General features: G+C 44.4%; 1 protein-coding gene across 2 annotated transcripts in view; it reads left to right on the top strand.

Moving 5' to 3' along the window:
* Positions 1 to 20953, top strand: part of BABAM2 (BRISC and BRCA1 A complex member 2) — a 271976-nt gene that overhangs the window by 42354 nt on the left and 208669 nt on the right. For both annotated transcript variants that reach the window (XM_056568576.1, XM_056568575.1), the window contains exons 5-6: positions 10468 to 10662; positions 17990 to 18064. In XM_056568576.1, coding sequence (XP_056424551.1) covers positions 10468 to 10662; positions 17990 to 18064 — 270 coding nt within the window. The remainder of the gene's footprint in view (positions 1 to 10467; positions 10663 to 17989; positions 18065 to 20953) is intronic.

The raw sequence follows: 20953 nt of genomic DNA, 5'->3' as shown, positions 1-20953 counted from the left end.
ATCTGGGGGTCTGACTACCTATTGGGGAGCCCTACCTGATGGGGGTCATATCTATCTGGGGTCTGACTACCTACTGTAGAGCCCTACCTGATGGGGATCATATCTATCTGGGGGTCTGACTACCTATTGGGGAGCCCTACCTGATGGGGGTCATATCTATCTGGGGGTCTGACTACCTATTGGGGAGCCCTACCTGATGGGGCTCATATCTATCTGGGGGCCTGTGTACCTACTGGGGAGCCCTACCTGATGGGGCTCATATCTCTCTGGGGGCCTGTGTACCTACTGGGGAGCCCTACCTGATGGGGGTCATATCTATCTGGGGGTCTGACTACCTATTGGGGAGCCCTACCTGATGGGCATCATATCTATCTGGGGGTCTGACTACCTACTGAAGAGCCCTACCTGATGGGGGTCATATCTATCTGGGGTCTGACTACCTACTGAAGAGCCCTACCTGATGGGGATCATTTCTATCTGGGGGTCTGACTACCTACTGGGGAGCCCTACCTGATGGGGATCATATCTATCTGGGGGTCTGACTACCTACTGAAGAGCCCTACCTGATGGGGATCATATCTATCTGGGGGTCTGACTACCTATTGGGGAGCCCTACCTGATGGGGGTCATATCAATCTGGGGTCTGACTACCTACTGAAGAGCCCTACCTGATGGGGGTCATATCTATCTGGGGGTCTGACTACCTATTGGGGAGCCCTACCTGATGGGGGTCATATCTATCTGGGGTCTGACTACCTACTGAAGAGCCCTACCTGATGGGGATCATATCTATCTGGGGGTCTGACTACCTATTGGGGAGCCCTACCTGATGGGGGTCATATCTATCTGGGGTCTGACTACCTACTGAAGAGCCCTACCTGATGGGGGTCATATCTATCTGGGGGTCTGACTACCTATTGAAGAGCCCTACCTGATGGGGGTCATATCTATCTGGGGGTCTGACTACCTATTGGGGAGCCCTACCTGATGGGCATCATATCTATCTGGGGGTCTGACTACCTACTGAAGAGCCCTACCTGATGGGGATCATATCTATCTGGGGGTCTGACTACCTACTGGGGAGCCCTACCTGATGGGGATCATATCTATCTGGGGGTCTGACTACCTACTGAAGAGCCCTATCTTATGGGGATCATATCTATCTGGGGGTCTGACTACCTACTGAAGAGCCCTACCTTATGGGGATCATATCTATCTGGGGGTCTGACTACCTACTGAAGAGCCCTACCTTATGGGGATCATATCTATCTGGGGGTCTGACTACCTATTGGGGAGCCCTACCTGATGGGGGTCATATCTATCTGGGGGTCTGACTACCTACTGAAGAGCCCTACCTTATGGGGATCATATCTATCTGGGGGTCTGACTACCTATTGGGGAGCCCTACCTGATGGGGGTCATATCTATCTGGGGGTCTGACTACCTATTGGGGAGCCCTACCTGATGGGGATCATATCTATCTGGGGTCTGACTACCTACTGAAGAGCCCTACCTGATGGGGGTCATATCTATCTGGGGGTCTGACTACCTACTGAAGAGCCCTACCTGATGGGGGTCATATCTATCTGGGGTCTAACTACCTACTGAAGAGCCCTACCTGATGGGGATCATATCTATCTGGGGTCTGACTACCTATTGGGGAGCCCTACCTGATGGGGATCATATCTATCTGGGGTCTGACTACCTACTGAAGAGCCCTACCTGATGGGGGTCATATCTATCTGGGGGTCTGACTACCTATTGGGGAGCCCTACCTGATGGGGGTCATATCTATCTGGGGGTCTGACTACCTATTGGGGAGCCCTACCTGATGGGGGTCATATCTATCTGGGGGTCTGACTACCTATTGGGGAGCCCTACCTGATGGGGGTCATATCTATCTGGGGGTCTGTGTACCTACTGGGAGCCCTACCTGATGGGGATCATATCTATCTGGGGTCTGACTACCTACTGAAGAGCCCTACCTGATGGGGGTCATATCTATCTGGGGGTCTGACTACCTATTGGGGAGCCCTACCTGAATGGGGTCATATCTATCTGGGGGTCTGACTACCTACTGAAGAGCCCTACCTGATGGGATCATATCTATCTGGGGGTCTGACTACCTATTGGGGAGCCCTACCTGAATGGGGTCATATCTATCTGGGGGTCTGACTACCTATTGGGGAGCCCTACCTGATGGGGGTCATATCTATCTGGGGTCTGACTACCTACTGTAGAGCCCTACCTGATGGGGATCATATCTATCTGGGGGTCTGACTACCTACTGAAGAGCCCTACCTGATGGGGGTCATATCTATCTGGGGGTCTGACTACCTATTGGGGAGCCCTACCTGATGGGGGTCATATCTATCTGGGGGTCTGACTACCTATTGGGGAGCCCTACCTGATGGGGGTCATATCTATCTGGGGGTCTGACTACCTATTGGGGAGCCCTACCTGATGGGGGTCATATCTATCTTGGGGTCTGACTACCTACTGAAGAGCCCTACCTGATGGGGGGTCATATCTATCTGGGGGTCTGACTACCTATTGGGGAGCCCTACCTGATGGGATCAAATCTATCTGGGGGTCTGACTACCTATTGAAGAGCCCTACCTGATGGGGGTCATATCTATCTGGGGGTCTGACTACCTATTGGGGAGCCCTACCTGATGGGGCTCATATCTATCTGGGGGTCTGACTACCTATTGAAGAGCCCTACCTGATGGGGGTCATATCTATCTGGGGGTCTGACTACCTACTGGGGAGCCCTACCTGATGGGGGTCATATCTATCTGGGGTCTGACTGCCTATTGGGGAGCCCTACTTGATGGGATCAAATCTATCTGGGGGTCTGACTACCTACTGAAGAGCCCTACCTGATGGGGGTCATATCTATCTGGGGGTCTGACTACCTATTGGGGAGCCCTACCTGATGGGGATCATATCTATCTGGGGGTCTGACTACCTATTGAAGAGCCCTACCTGATGGGGGTCATATCTATCTGGGGGTCTGACTACCTACTGAAGAGCCCTACCTGATGGGATCAAATCTATCTGGGGGTCTGACTACCTACTGAAGAGCCCTACCTGATGGGGATCATATCTATCTGGGGGTCTGACTACCTACTGAAGAGCCCTACCTGATGGGGATCATATCTATCTGGGGGTCTGACTACCTACTGAAGAGCCCTACCTGATGGGGGTCATATCTATCTGGGGGTCTGACTACCTATTGAAGAGCCCTACCTGATGGGGGTCATATCTATCTGCGGACCTGTCTACATATGGGGGAACTCTACCTAATGGGGGACATATCTTTCTGGGGATCTGTCTTTCTACTGGGGGAGCCCACCAACTAGGGGGGGGGGGGGGACATATCTATCTATTTACTTACTAGGAGAGCCCTACCTACCTGATGAGGGGACGGACCATCCTGATGAAGGGACATACCTTCCTAAAGGGGGACTTTCTTATCAGGGGCCTGATCCACCTTATGGGGTTACATACTGGTCTGCCTATTAAGTTTCTATTAATAAAGACCTTATTTACAGACTATTTTGGTTGAAATTATTTTATGTACCAGGCCAAGTGGATCGTCATGAGGGACAAGTAGATTGGTCTCCGTTTTAGTGCCTTGGATAAGTAGTTTTTTTTTAATGTCCACACCCCTGAGCACTATTCTTCATATCAAAGCTCAAATACATTTCAGTAGAAACTGAGCAGACCATTGCATAGAGAAGAAGCTAGCCAGGCCAATCCCGTTCTGCAGAGCTGGCCCAGCATTACAGAGGTTATCAGGATATCCATTAGGGCTGCAATTATGGAGGTAAATATTGCGATATTGATATGCTATCGCGACATAATCAACAATTAAATTTTTATCCCCTAATTACACATTACCCCATTTCATGTCCACAGCCCCCTTTTTACATAACCCCCTTGTCACCTCTCCCCTATTTCATGTCCACACCCCCATGTTACACTCCTCCTGTTATCACGTCCCCCTTGTCACATGCTCCATGTCATTTCCTCCCCCATGTATTATTCCTCCTATGTCTCATCCCCCACCCCAATGTCACATCTCCCCCATTAAAGGGGTACTCCGGTGAAAAACTTTTTTTTTTTTTTTTAAATCAACTGGTGCCAGAAAGTTAAACAGATTTGTAAATTACTTCTATTAAAAAATCTTAATCCTTCCAGTACTTATTAGCTGCTTAATACTACAGTGGAAATTCTTTTCTTTTTGAAACACAGAGCTCTCTGCTGACATCATAAGCACAATGCTCTCTGCTGACATCCCTGCCCATTTTAGGAACTGTCCAGAGCAGCATATATTTGCTATGGGGATTTCCTTTTACTCTGAGAAGTTCCTAAAATGGACAGAGATGTCAGCAGAGAGCACTGTGATCATGATATCAGCAGAGAGCTCTGTGTTTCAAACGGAAAAGAATTTCCACTGTAGTATTCAGCAGGTAATATGTACAGGAAGAATTAAGATTTTTTAATAGAAGTAATTTACAAATCTGTTTAACTTTCTGGCACCAGTTGATTTAAAAAAAAAAAAGTTTTTCACCGAAGTACCCCTTTAACCCCTTAAGGACGCAGGATGTAAATGTACGTCCTGGTGAGGTGGTACTTAACGCACCAGGACGTACATTTACGTCCTAAGCATAACCGCGGGCATCGGAGCGATGCCCGTGTCATGCGCGGCTGATCCCGGCTGCTGATCGCAGCCAGGGACCCGCCGGCAATGCCCGACGCCCGCGATCTCGCGGGCGTCCGCCATTAACCCCTCAGGTGCCGGGATCAATACAGATCCCGGCATCTGCGGCAGTTCGCGATTTAAATGAACGATCGGATCGCCCGCAGCACTGCTGCGGGGATCCGATCATTCATAACGCCGCACGGAGGTCCCCTCTCCTTCCTCCGTGCGGCTCCCGGCGTCTCCTGCTCTGGTCTGTGATCGAGCAGACCAGAGCAGGAGATGACCGATAATACTGATCTGTTCTATGTCCTATACATAGAACAGATCAGTATTAGCAATCATGGTATTGCTATGAATAGTCCCCTATGGGGACTATTCAAGTGTAAAAAAAAAATGTAAAAGTAAAAAAAAAGTGAAAAATCCCCTCCCCCAATAAAAAAGTAAAACGTCCGTTTTTTCCTATTTTACCCCCAAAAAGCGTAAAAAACTTTTTTTATAGACATATTTGGTATTGCCGCGTGCGTAAATGTCCGAACTATTAAAATAAAATGTTAATGATCCCGTACGGTGAACGGCGTGAACGAAAAAAAAATAAAAAAGTCCAAAATTCCTACTTTTTTAATACATTTTATTTAAAAAAAAATTATAAAAAATGTATTAAAAGTTTTTTATATGCAAATGTGGTATCAAAAAAAAGTACAGATCATGGCGCAAAAAATGAGCCCCCATACCGCCACTTATACGGAAAAATAAAAAAGTTAGAGGTCATCAAAATAAAGGGATTATAAATGTACTAATTTGGTTAAAAAGTTTGTGATTTTTTTTAAGCGCAACAATAATATAAAAGTATATAATAATGGGTATCATTTTAATCGTATTGACCCTCAGAATAAAGAACACATGTCATTTTTTCCATAAATTGTACGGCGTGAAAACAAAACCTTCCAAAATTAGCAAAATTGCGTTTTTCGTTTTAATTTCCCCACAAAAATAGTGTTTTTTGGTTGCGCCATACATTTTATGATATAATGAGTGATGTCATTACAAAGGACAACTGGTCGCGCAAAAAACAAGCCCTCATACTAGTCTGTGGATGAAAATATAAAAGAGTTATGATTTTTAGAAGGCGAGGAGGAAAAAATGAAAACGTAAAAATTAAATTGTCTGAGTCCTTAAGGCCAAAATGGGCTGAGTCCTTAAGGGGTTAATGTTGTACCGGGGCACAGGGGAAACCTTAATAAACCTGATGCTCACCTAGCCTCGGTCTCCTGTAAGTCTGGAAGGAAAAAAGATCAGCTCACCACAGTCTTCTCATTCAGTAGACACCGCACATTGTAGCACGGATGATAGGAGCCGCCTCTCCTCACAGTCACAGAAAGCAGAAAAAGAAAATCCAGCTCCCGTTGGAGAAAAAATAAGTAAAACTTAACGTTTAATAGAACATGTTAAAAGCTGGTAGCCACGTTGGTGCCAAGTGACATGTCGCTCATAAAAACAAGAGTGAAACGCCGACGCGTTTTGAGCGGATGCTCTTAGTCATGGCTCTCAGTCCATGACTAAGAGCATCCGCTCGAAACGCGTCGGCGTTTCACTCTTGTTTTTATGAGTGACATGTCACTTGTCACTCATGTAAGTCTGCCGCAGTTTCTGTTCTTCCCCATGCAGTCTGATGTCTTATTGGACTTACAGGACCTTCCTGCTCAGCCAATTACTGGCCCGACACATGACACTTCTGCGGCCACTGATAGGCTGAGCCGGAAAGGTCCTAGAACCAGCTGGTTATCGGAAGCACAGAGAAGATACCGGAACCACACGGAGGAGAATGGGATCTGCGGCAGACCTACGAAGATCAGAACTAGGTGAGCATCAAGTTTGGGTCTGACCGCTGAGACCCCCGAGAGTCTCCCGTAAGGGGCCCTGGCTCGGCCAAAGCTCTGCTTCTCTAATGTATGTGTCGTACCCAGCATGGAAGCTGGTTGAATCATGCCCCCTCCATTCATCCCTATGGTAGAGGCGGAGACATAGTGTTTGGTGTGTCTCCGCCTCTCCCTTAGAGATGATTGAAGGGGACGTGTTTCGACCAGCTTCCGTGCAGGGTGCGACACGTCATTACAGGAGCAGAGTCGGGGCCCCATACACGAGATCCTGCGGGTGAGGGATATGTTTTTTTCCTGCTCCAAACTGTTCTGAACGCTGGAGCCGGTGCAGGGAACTCGTGATGTAATAGCCCCGCCCCATCAGGATGTCACGCCCCACCCCCTCAATGCAAGTCCATGGGAGGGGGCGTGACAGCCGTCACGCCCCCTCCCATAGACTTGCATTGAGGGGGTGGGGCCTGATGTCAGTAGGGGGCGGGGCTATGACGTCACGAGCTCCCGACTCCAGCGTTCGGATCAGTTTGTTCCAAACGCTGAGCAGCGGAGTACCCCTTTAAGTGATGAAACCAGCCGCTGTCCTTATTGAATGTACATATAAGATCTCGGTGATGTGATGTCGTCATGTGTGGGGTTAATGATCCTCCGGCCGGTGACTCATGTGCCGATGACATCACCGCGGGGTGACTCACCCCTTGTGTAATTGTGATAGCACTTACCAGAACACAAGCGGCACTACTACAAATAGATAGATGTCACAGTGACGTGCGCGTCCCCGGCTGCAGGAAATGGCACTTTTATCATCTGACTGCATGGAACAGAGAGTTTGCCATTCTTCAATACATTCCAGCCGTTCTATGCAATACACCCCCGACGTGTGACCCACTCGCTCCTCTCCGCACCATCCACCCCGGTCATCATCATCATCATCATCGATATCACTCAGCAAATCTTATCATCATCTTGTGTATTTCCATCCACTATTATTTTCAGCTACATCATAAGACATCTAATGAAATAGACTTTCCATCATACCTCAGGAGGGAGCGCAGGCTTCATATTATCTTCTGACGAGATTTATTCTGTGCTCATTCTCCCCCCTGCGGAGTAATACTGTAATACTGCTGGGAGCAAATATCTGCTTTACAAAAGTAATTGACTTGTCACATAGTATTGTAGTTATTATGGCTGATGGAGAAACATCACTGCTCCCACTGGACAAGAGTTTATGAGATGTAATGGTATTCACAGCAGAAAATATATTTACTATAATACTGCTCCTATATACAAGAATATAACTACTATAATACTGCTCCTATATACAAGAATATAACTACTATAATACTGCTCCTATATACAAGAATATAACTACTATAATACTGCTCCTATATACAAGAATATAACTACTATAATACTGCTCCTATATACAAGAATATAACTACTATAATACTGCTCCTATATACAAGAATATAACTACTATAATACTGCTCCTATATACAAGAATATAACAACTATAATACTGCACCTATATACAAGAATATAATTACTATAATACTGCTCCTATATACAAGAATATATCTACTATAATACTGCTCCTATATACAAGAATATAACTACTATAATACTGCTCCTATATACAAGAATATAACTACTATAATACTGCTCCTATATACAAGAATATAACTACTATAATACTGCTTCCTATATACAAGAATATATCTACTATAATACTGCCCCTATATACAAGAATATAACTAATATAATACTGCTCCTATATACAAGAATATAACTACTATAATACTGCTCCTATATACAAGAATATAACTACTATAATACTGCTCCTATATAAAAGAATATAACTACTATAATACTGCTTCCTATATACAAGAATATAACTACTATAATACTGCTCCTATATACAAGAATATAACTACTATAATACTGCTCCTATATACAAGGATATAACTACTATAATACTGCTCCTATATACAAGAATATAACTACTATAATACTGCTCCTATATACAAGGATATAACTACTATAATACTGCTCCTATATACAAGAATATATCTACTATAATACCGCCTCCTATATACAAGAATATAACTACTATAATACTGCTCCTATATACAAGAATATAACTACTATAATACTGCTCCTATATACAAGAATATATCTACTATAATACTGCTCCTATATACAAGAATATAACTACTATAATACTGCTCCTATATACAAGAATATATCTACTATAATACTGCTCCTATATACAAGAATATATCTACTATAATACTGCTCCTATATACAAGAATATAACTACTATAATACTGCTCCTATATACAAGAATATAACTACTATAATACTGCTCCTATATACAGGAATATAACTACTATAATACTGCTCCTATATACAGGAATATAACTACTATAATACTGCTCCTATATACAGGAATATAACTACTATAATACTGCTCCTATATACAGGAATATAACTACTATAATACTGCTCCTATGTACAAGAATATAACTACTATAATACTGCTCCAATATACAAGAATATAACTACTATAATACTGTTCCTATATACAAGAATATAACTACTATAATACTGCTCCTATATACAAGAATATAACTACTATAATACTGTTCCTATATACAAGAATATAACTACTATAATACTGCTCCTATATACAAGAATGTAACTACTATAATACTGCTCCTATATACAAGAATAGAACTACTATAATACTGCTCCTATATACAAGAATATAACTACTATAATACTGCTCCTATATACAAGAATATAACTACTATAATACTACCTCCAATATACAAGAATATAACTACTATAATACTGCTCCTATATACAAGAATATAACTACTATAATACTGCTCCTATATACAAGAATATAACTACTATAATACTGTTCCTATATACAAGAATATAACTACTATAATACTTCTCCTATATACAAGAATATAACTACTATAATACTGCTCCTGTATACAAGAATATAACTACTATAATACTGCTCCTATATACAAGAATATAACTACTATAATACTGCTCCTATATACAAGAATATAACTATTATAATACTGCGCCTATATACAAGAACATAACTACTATAATACTGCCTTCTATATACAAGAATATAACTACTATAATATTGCTCCTATATACAAGAATATAACTACTATAATACTGCTCCTATATACAAGAATATAACTACTATAATACTGCCTCCTATATACAAGAATATAACTACTATAATACTGCCCCTATATACAAGAATATAACTACTATAATACTGCCCCTATATACAAGAATATAACTACTATAATACTGCTCCTATATATACAAGAATATAACTACTATAATACTGCTCCTATATACAAGAATATAACTACTATAATACTGCTCCTATATACAAGAATATAACTATTATAATACTGCGCCTATATACAAGAATATAACTACTATAATACTGCCTCCTATATACAAGAATATAACTACTATAATACTGCCTACTATATACAAGAATATAACTACTATAATACTGCCTCCTATATACAAGAATATAACTACTATAATACTGCTCCTATATACATGAATATAACTACTATAATACTGCTCCTATATACAAGAATATAACTACTATAATACTGCTCCTATATACAAGAATATAACCACTATAATACTGCTCCTGTATACAAGAATATAACTACTATAATACTGCTCCTATATACAAGAATATAACTACTATAATACTTCTGGCTCTAGGTGACTCTCTGTAGTCTTCTCTTGTAGACTGTGTATTAGAGTATTTTGTATATATTGTATCTATTGTTGACCTGTAACATACTGTATTTCTGGTTCTAGAGTCTGGCGGAGTGGGACCCCTCGGACCCGGAGTGCCTCCTACAGGTAGTTAAGGAGCTGGTCCAGCAGTATCACCAGTACCAGTGTAGCCGCCTGAACGAGAGCTCGCGTCTCATGTTCGAGTATCAGACTCTGCTGGAGGAGCCGCAGTACGGGGAGAACATGGAGATCTACGCCGGGAAGAAGAACAATTGGGTAATAGGAATGTAAATGATGTGAAGATGGTTGTAGGTGTCCTCTGCTGCGCATTATATTACTATCTATTATACTACTATCTGTCACCTGCAGGGGGCGCTCTGTCTGATTATCTGCACAGGGTTTATGTCATCTGGTATCAATTCACATGGATGTCCAACCACGTAATATGTGGACAGTTCCAGTCCTCCAGAAACCAAAGCCACTTATGGGCCCCGTGTAGACCCGGGCTTGGTGGTCACATGACTGACGTCATGTTTATTCATGCTCATTGATTGTCAATTTGAGTATTTCCTGATTTGACCTAGAAATGCCAGAAAGAAATTTCTGCTGCGCTGAAAGTTCCCGGGAGCTCAGTGGCCTCCATAATTCTTACATGGGAGAAGAAGGAACAACCAGGACTCTTCCTTAGAAAACTAAGTAATTGGGGATAGAAGGGTCTTGGTCTTGAGAGGAGACCAAAAACCCAATGGTCACTATGGCCGAGCTCCAAAGATTTGTTCCTTTTCAATACATGAGATTAGAGAAGATTTGTAACATTCGTTGATCTCTTTTTCATTATGGGGGGATTAAGTGCAGACTGATGGGGGGGGGGGGGGGAATGGATTTTGTATAATTTTAGCACAAGAAGCACCGTAATGAAAGCGAAGGGGTGTGAAGACTTTCCAATGATATTGTTAGTAAATGCTGAGGACGTCACAGAGCGGAGGTGATGGCAGGAAGTGTCTGGTCTTTTGTGGGGTTTCCCCAGAACCTTTCTTTATTACGTTTGTAGTAAGGAAGTAATTTCCTCATCTCACGTGTGTACATCATGTTCTGGGATGTGCTCTGCAGTGCATGATGGGACGCGCGGCACATGTAGCTTCCTGGTCTGCAGCTCCTCTGACATCATGTGATTAGGAAACCCTGTTATTATAGGACTATATATTCTCTGTTAGGATTTTTCTAATGTGGGGGTGTATGAAGCTTATTATCATTTCTTATAGTTATCAATTATCCATAGATTAGGGAGGTGTTTCCTATCCAGGGCGCCTCCAGCTGTTGCAAAACTACAACTCCCAGCATGCCCGGACTGGTTGGGAAACACTGGTTTATTCGTTGGCTCTTCATTAGGAACCTCCACTTCAAAGCAAAGGGTGACTTTAAAGGGGTATTCCAGGGAAAAACTATTATTTTCATATTAACTGGCTCCATAAAGTTAAAGGGGTTATCGAGGAAAAAAAACTTTTTTTATATATCAACTGGCTCCAGATTTGTAAATTACTTCTATAAAAAAAAAAAATCTTAATCCTTACAGTACTTATGAGCTTCTGAAGTTGAGTTGTTCTTTTCTGTCTAAATCCTCTCTGATGACACGTGTCTCGGGAACTGTCCAGAGTAGAAGCAAATCCCCATAGCAAACCTCTTCTACTCCGTGAAGTTCCTGAGACAGACAGAAGTGTCAAAAGACAGCACTGTTTTCAGACAAAAAAGAAGAACTCAACTTCAGCAGCTGATAATTATTGGAAGGATTAAGATTTTTTTTATAAAAGTAATTTATAAATCTGTTTAACTTTCTGGAGCCAGTTGAGATATATATATATATAAAAAAAAAAAAGTTTTTTTTCCCCCCTGGAATACCCCTTTTAAACAGATTTGTAAATTACTTCTATTAATAAATCTTCACCCTTCCAGTACTTATCAGCTGCTGAAGTTGAGTTGTTCTTGTCTGTCTGACAACAGTGCTCTCTCCTGACCTCTGTCTGTCTCAGAATCTGTCCAGAATAGGAGCAAATCCCTATAGCAAACCCATCCTGCTCTTGACAGTTCCTGACATGAACAGAGATGTCAGCAGAGAGCACTGTGGTCCAACAGGAAAGAACAACTCAACTTCAGCAGCTGATAAGTACAGGAAGGATTAAGGTTTTTTAATAGAAGTCATTTATAAATCTGTTTAACTTTCTGGAGCCAGTTGATATGAAAAAAATAGTTTTTTCCTGGAATACCCCTTTAAAGTTGATCACACTGCAGCATGTAATGCTTTATTTCTCCTGCGGGGGTGCTGTAGGAAAATTTAACGCTATATGTAAGGTTAACCCATTGGTTACAGTCTATCATTAGGTTTGAATCGTGCAATGTTACTCCTGTAGCATTCAGCATGAACGTCCGGAATCTGATATATATACCGTATATTTGGAACGTTTTCAGACCCTTTCCCAGAAAGTTTTCACGCCCAACTCCCGGCAGTGCTCTCTGCTGCCACTTCCATGTCAGGAACTATCCAGATCAAATCCCCATAGCAAACCTCTCCTGCTCTGGACAATTCCTAACATGGACAGAGGTGGCAGAAGAGAGCACTGTGGTCCCGATCAGCTGTTAGGATGAAGGAAAGTCTTTTACCTGATTCCCTGTCCTCCGATCGGTGCTCCAGTGCTGCAGGAAGCCATGGTAGTCAGTAGTAATGGAGCGCCAATAACACTGATCAGTGATGTGCTATGGGACATCATTGTTCAGTGTATGCAATCTAAAGATTACATGTAAATATAGTGAAGAAAGTGGGGAAAGGGGGAAAGGTTAATAAATGTGAATAAGCCCCTTCCCTAATAATCATAACAGGACAGCACTGTGGACAAGCAGGGCTCTGTGCACTGAGGACGTATATTACAAATTAGGGATCGACCGATATTGATTTTTTTATTGCCTATACCGATTATCTGTGAACTTTCAGGCCGATAGCCGATAACTTATACCGATTTTCCGGTATAAGTTATCGGCTATTTCTTCTCCCAGAAGCGATGCAGCGAGCGCTTTATATCAATGAACTGCAGCAGCTTTTGCAGGCAAGAGAGTACCGCCGCCATCCGCTTCTCTCCCCCTGCCTGTCCTGGGGTCCTCCTGAGTCCAACCACCACCGCCGCGGCCCCCCCCTGCCTATCCTTTGGCCAGAGACCACTGCCGCCTGCTTCTCTCTCCCTGCCACCGCTGCTGCCCCATTGTTTTATAATTACCTGTTACCGGGGTCCGCGCTACTTCTGGCTCCGGCGGCATCCTGAGCTGTCACGGTGACGTTGCGTTGAAGACGTCACTCGTCATTGCGCAGCGCACAGCAATAGCGCAGGACGCCGCAGGAGCCAGAAGTAGCGCGGACCCCGGGAACAGGTAATTATGAAACCAGGGATGGGGGAGACAATGGGGCGGCGGCGGTCTCTGGCCGGGTGGGGGTGGGGCATTATCGGCAAGGTAATTGCCGATACCGATAACGTCCAAAATCGTGAATATCGGCCAAACCAATAATTGGTCGATCCCGATTACAAATATATATACAGTCATGGCCGTAAATGTTGGCACCCCTGATATTTTTCTAGAAAATGAAGTATTTCTCACAGAAAACGATTGCAGTAACATGTTTTGCTATACACATGTTTATTCCCTTTGTGTGTATTGGAACTAAACCAAAAAAGGAGGAAAAATAGTAAATTGGACATAATGTCACCAAACTCCAAAAATGGTCTGGACAAAATTATTGGCCCCTTTTATAATTGATTGTTGAAAATTGATTGAAAATGAGATTGTTTCAAGCATGTGATGCTCCATTACACTCACCTGGGGCAAGGAACAGGTGTGGGCAATATAAAAATCACACCTGAAAGCAGATAAAAAGGAGAGAAGTTCACTTAGTCTTTGCATTGTGTGTCTGTGTGTGTCACACTAAGCATGGACAACAGAAAGAGGAGAAGAGAACTGTCTGAGGACTTGAGAACCATAATTGTGGAATAATATCAACAATCTCAAGGTTACAAGTCCATCTCCAGAGATCTAGATTTGCCTTTGTCCACAGTGCGCAACATTATCAAGAAGTTTGCAACCCATGGCACTGTAGATAATCTCCCTGGGTGTGGACGGAAGAGAAAAACTGATGAAAGGTGTCAACACAGGATACTCCGGATGGTGGATAAGCAACCCCAAACAAGTTCCAAACATATACAAGCGGTTCTGCAGGCTCAGGGGCCATCAGTGTCAGTGCGAACTATCCATCAACATATAAATGAAATGAAACGCTATGGAGTAGACCCAGGAGGACCCCACTATGGAGGAGACCCAGGAGGACCCCCTATGGAGGAGACCCAGGAGGACCCCACTATGGAGGAGACCCAGGAGGACCCCACTATGGAGGAGACCCAGGAGGACCCCACTATGGAGGAGACCCAGGAGGACCCCACTATGGAGGAGACCCAGGAGGACCCCACTATGGAGGAGACCCAGGAGGACCCCACTATGGAGGAGACCCAGTAGGACCCCACTATGGAGGAGACCCAGGAGGACCCCACTATGGAGGAGACCCAGGAGGACCCCACTATGGAGGAGACCCAGGAGGACCCCACTATGGAGGAGACCCAGGAGGACCCCACTATGGAGGAGACCCAGGAGGACCCCACTATGGAGGAGACCCAGGAGGACCCCACTATGGAGGAGACCCAGGAGGACCCCACTATGGAGGAGACCCAGGAGGACCCCACTATGGAGGAGACCCAGGAGGACCCCACTATGGAGGAGACCCAGGAGGACCCCACTATGGAGGAGACCCAGGAGGACCCCACTGCTGACACAGAGACAGAAAAAGCAAGACTACATTTTGCCAAAATGAACTTGAGTAACCAAAATCCTTCTGGGAAAACGTCTTGTGGACAGATGAGACCAAGATAGAGCTTTTTGGTAAAGCAAATCATTCTACTGTTTACTGAAAACGGAATGAGGCCTACAAAGAAAAGAACACAGTACCTACAGTGACATATGGTGGAGGTCAATGATGTTTTGGGTTGTTTTGCTGCCTCTGGCACTGGGGGCCTTGAATGTGTACAAGACATCATGAAATCTGAGGATTACCAATGGATTTTGGGTCGCACTGTACAGCCCAGTGTCAGAAAGCTGGGTTTGTGTCCGAGATCTTGGGTCTTCCAGCAGGACAATGACCCCAAACATACGTCAAAAAGCCCCAGAAATGGATGACAACAAAGTGCTGGAGAGTTCTGAAGTGTCAGCAATGAGTCCAGATCTAAATCCCATTGATCACCTGTGGAGACATCTTATAATTACTGTTGGGAAAAGGCGCCTTCCAATAAGAGACCGGGAGCAGTTTGTAAAGGAAGAGTGGTCCAACATTCCGGCTGAGAGGTGTAAGAAGCTTATTGATGGTTATAGGAAGCCACTGATTTCACTTATTTTTCCAAAGGGTGTGCAACCAAATATTAAGTTAAGGGTGCCAATAATTTTGTCCAGACCATTTTTGGAGTTTGGTGACATTATGTCCAATTTGCTTTTTTTCCTCCATTTTTTTGTTTCGTTCCAATACCCACAAAGGGAATAAACATGTGTATAGCAAAACATGTGTTACTGCAATCCGTTCCTGTGAGGTACACCTTAAATAAAATATGGTAGACAAAAATAAACTAAAACCTCTGTGTTTCCGGGATTGGAGACATGATGTAACGCCATGCCACCTCGTGACATCACGCCATGCCCCCTCCATTCATGTCTGTTTTTTTTCACAGTAAATCTTGTGTTAAAGTGATCTCATTACAAAGTACAATTATTGGCGCAAATTCATATGGGTCTGTAGGTGGAAAATTGAAAGCGTTATGGCTATTAGAAGGCGAGGAGGAAAATACGAAAGTGCAAAAATGAAAAATCCATTTGTCCTTAAGGGGTTAAGTCTGCTTTCACATTGGTCATAAATACAGTAGATTTTCTTCTGCAGAATGTCTGAAGCACTGCTGCAGAAGAATCTGCAGTGTCAAATCTGCCCCAAAGCTTTAAAGGGGTACTCCGCCCATAGACAGGCCTGCGCTGCGATGTTATGGTTACGGGGTTACGGAAGCCTGTCGCTTTCGTGATTGTTACTTCATGCCATGCCCCTCCATACATGTGTATGAGGGGGTGTGGTGTCTGTCTGTGCCAGTCATCCGGCACGGAGCGGAGTTCGCTCCGTGCATCGGATGACTGGGGTGCCGCTGCAGAGATCACGGGGCACCCCAGCGGCCGGACCCCCACAATCAGACAGGTCTAACGATGGAGTACTCCTTTAACTTCATAGCAGAACATTTATATTTAAGCTTGCACTGTCATTTTAAAGACAAACTTGACACATTATAAAAGTTTTGGCTGGTCGAGGTCTGAATATTCAGACCCAGACTGATCAAAATTTTTTTGAAATGTCTGAAGTTTTTTTAAAGTGACAGGTACACTTTCAGATAAAACAAACAAAAAAAAAGTAATGCTTTAAAAATCTGCTCCTTTTTAACAATGAAATTTTATTTTTAGTTTATTAGCAATTTATATGTGTATATATAATATATATATGTGTGTGTGTATTTATATATTTATTTATTTTAGATTTTATTTATATTATATATTGTGGAGTTATCGATGAATATCTAAATATAGCCAATGGGAGCTTGAGTAAGTCATCAGTGTTTCCCAACAAGGGCGCTTCCAGCTGTTGCAAAACTACAACTCCCAGCATGTCTGGACAGCCGAAGGCTGTCCGGCCATGCTGGGAGTTGTAGATTTGCAAAAGCCTTAGACACTCTAGTTAGGAAGCACTGCTCTGCGCATTGTTGTTGGTCTCCCATCCACTGCGCAGACCATGATACCTGCTGCTTAGCATCCTGGAAGTTGTAATTTTACAACAGCTGGAGGTACCCTGGTTTGGAAACACTGCTCTGAGCATTGTTGTTGGCCTCCCATCCACTGCCCAGACCATGATACCTGCTGCTTAGCATGCTGGAAGTTGTAATTTTACAACAGCTGGAGGTACCCTGGTTTGGAAACACTGCTCTGAGCATTGCTGTTGGTCTCCCATCCACTGCCCAGACCATGATACCTGCTGCTTAGCATGCTGGAAGTTGTAATTTTACAACAGCTGGAGGTACCCTGGTTTGGAAACACTGCTCTGAGCATTGTTGTTGGCCTCCCATCCACTGCCCAGACCATGATACCTGCTGCTTAGCATGCTGGAAGTTGTAATTTTACAACAGCTGGAGGTACCCTGGTTTGGAAACACTGCTCTGAGCATTGCTGTTGGTCTCCCATCCACTGCCCAGACCATGATACCTGCTGCTTAGCATGCAGGGAATTGTAGTTTTTCAACAGCTGGAGGCACCCTGCTTGGGAAACGCTGTACTTGACAGTCTTTATCCGGTTGTTTTGTGGGAGAACTAGGTGACAACCAATATGGCCACTATTACAGCTTTTCCAGGGATGCAGCACTAACGCATTTCACCTCCCCATAATGGTTTCACTTATACTTGCTTGGTGCCGTTTCTGATCTTGTCTTGTTGTTCTTTTACAGACCGGAGAGTTTTCTGCTCGGTTCCTTTTGAAGCTTCCAGTGGATTTCAGTAACATCCCCATCTACCTGCTGAAGGTGAGTGCACCATACTACACGATGTACATGTGTGATGCGCAGACAGGCCCTTTAATACTGTTTTGTTTACTAGTCTAAACTTTTATTATGTGTTTTAGAGTCCCGGGTTATAATAAAAATAAAAACATAAAGTAATCAAATTCTACAGCACCCAGACAGAATTTTAAACCATCTAACAATGCCTCTCCGATATGTTTCACTGAACCATCCCACAGCATCATCAGGGACAGCAAGGTTATAATCTTCACTATCCCTGATGAGGCAGTTGGTACAGTGAAACATGTTCGAGAAGCTTTTATAATTCAGTCCGGCCAGTGTTTAATGATGGCATTCTGCAGGTGCTGGGACACCTTATTATCCCTATATAGAGAAGTTTTATTTATTATATACCCTGTAGGATTTAATTATTTTAAGTTTCTTTTGGAAAACCAATATTACTCTTAGGGGCGGGTCACAGTTTAAAGGGATATTCCGGAATTTTACATCTTATCCCCTATCTACAGGATAGGCAATAAGTGTCTGATCCACTGGGTTCCGATCTTTAGCACAACGCCCTAACTCTTCTTGTGCACTAAGCAGGGTCAACACTGCCCCCTCTATGCATTTCTATGGGAGAGCCAGTGATACACGAGCGATGTACGTGTATAGACATGGGAGGAGGAGATGCAGGAGGAGAGCCAGAGATACACGAACGATGTACGTGTATAGACATGGGAGGAGGAGATGCAGGAGGAGAGCCAGAGATACACAAGCGATGTACGTGCATAGACATGGGAGGAGGAGATGCAGGAGGAGAGCCAGAGATACACGGGCGATGTACGTGTATAGACATGGGAGGAGGAGATGCAGGAGAAGAGCCAGAGATACACGAGCGATGTACATGTATAGAAATGGGAGGAGGAGATGCAGGAGGAGAGCCAGAGATACACGACCGATGTACGTGTATAGACATGGGAGGAGGAGATGCAGGAGGAGAGCCAGAGATACACGAGCGATGTACGTGTATAGACATGGGAGGAGGAGATGCAGGAGGAGAGCCAGAGATACACGAGCGATGTACGTGTATAGACATGGGAGGAGGAGATGCAGGAGGAGAGCCAGAGATATACGAGCGATGTACGTGTATAGACATGGGAGGAGGAGATGCAGGAGGAGAGCCAGAGATACACGAGCGATGTACGTGTATAGACATGGGAGGAGGAGATGCAGGAGGAGAGCCAGAGATATACGAGCGATGTACGTGTATAGACATGGGAGGAGGAGATGCAGGAGGAGAGCCAGAGATACACGAGCGATGTACGTGTATAGACATGGCAGGAGGAGATGCAGGAGGAGAGCCAGGAATACATGAGCGTTGTACGTGTATAGACATGGGAGGAGGAGATGCAGGAGGAGAGCCAGAGATACACAAGCGATGTACGAGTATAGACATGGGAGGAGGAGATGCAGGAGGAGAGCCAGAGATACACGAGCGATGTACGTGTATAGACATGGGAGGAGGAGATGCAGGAGGAGAGCCAGAGATACACGAGCGATGTACGTGTATTGACATGGGAGGAGGAGATGCAGGAGAAGAGCCAGAGATACACGAGCGATGTACATGTATAGAAATGGGAGGAGGAGATGCAGGAGGAGAGCCAGAGATACACGACCGATGTACGTGTATAGACATGGGAGGAGGAGATGCAGGAGGAGAGCCAGAGATACACGAGCGATGTACGTGTATAGACATGGGAGGAGGAGATGCAGGAGGAGAGCCAGAGATATACGAGCGATGTACGTGTATAGACATGGGAGGAGGAGATGCAGGAGGAGAGACAGAGATACACGAGCGATGTACGTGTATAGACATGGGAGGAGGAGATGCAGGAGGAGAGACAGAGATATACGAGCGATGTACGTGTATAGACATGGGAGGAGGAGATGCAGGAGGAGAGCCAGAGATACACGAGCGATGTACATGTATAGAAATGGGAGGAGGAGATGCAGGAGGAGAGCCAGAGATATACGAGCGATGTACGTGTATAGACATGGGAGGAGGAGATGCAGGAGGAGAGCCAGAGATATACGAGCGATGTACGTGTATAGACATGGGAGGAGGAGATGCAGGAGGAGAGCCAGAGATATACGAGCGATGTACGTGTATAGACATGGGAGGAGGAGATGCAGGAGGAGAGACAGAGATACACGAGCGATGTACGTGTATAGACATGGGAGGAGGAGATGCAGGAGGAGAGCCAGAGATATACGAGCGATGTACGTGTATAGACATGGGAGGAGGAGATGCAGGAGGAGAGCCAGAGATACACGAGCGATGTACGTGTATAGACATGGGAGGAGGAGATGCAGGAGGAGAGCCAGAGATACACGAGCGATGTACGTGTATAGACATGGGAGGAGGAGATGCAGGAGGAGAGCCAGAGATACACGAGCGATGTACGTGTATAGACATGGGAGGAGGAGATTCAGGAGGAGAGACAGAGATACACGAGCGATGTACGTGTATAGACATGGGAGGAGGAGATGCAGGAGGAGAGCCAGAGATACACGAGCGATGTATGTGTATAGACATGGGAGGAGGAGATGCAGGAGGAGAGCCAGAGATACACGAGCGATGTACGTGTATAGACATGGGAGGAGGAGATGCAGGAGGAGAGCCAGAGATACTTGAGCGATGTACGTGTATAGACATGGGAGGAGGAGATTCAGGAGGAGAGCCAGAGATATACGAGCGATGTACGTGTATAGACATGGGAGGAGGAGATGCAGGAGGAGAGCCAGAGATATACGAGCGATGTACGTGTATAGACATGGGAGGAGGAGATGCAGGAGGAGAGCCAGAGATATACGAGCGATGTACGTGTATAGACATGGGAGGAGGAGATGCAG

The sequence above is a fragment of the Hyla sarda genome, chromosome 3 (genome assembly GCF_029499605.1).
Source record: "Hyla sarda isolate aHylSar1 chromosome 3, aHylSar1.hap1, whole genome shotgun sequence".
NCBI classification, from domain to species: Eukaryota; Metazoa; Chordata; class Amphibia; order Anura; family Hylidae; genus Hyla; species Hyla sarda.
Note: the sequence above shows the minus strand (reverse complement) of the source record. Positions and strands in the feature narration are given on the sequence as shown.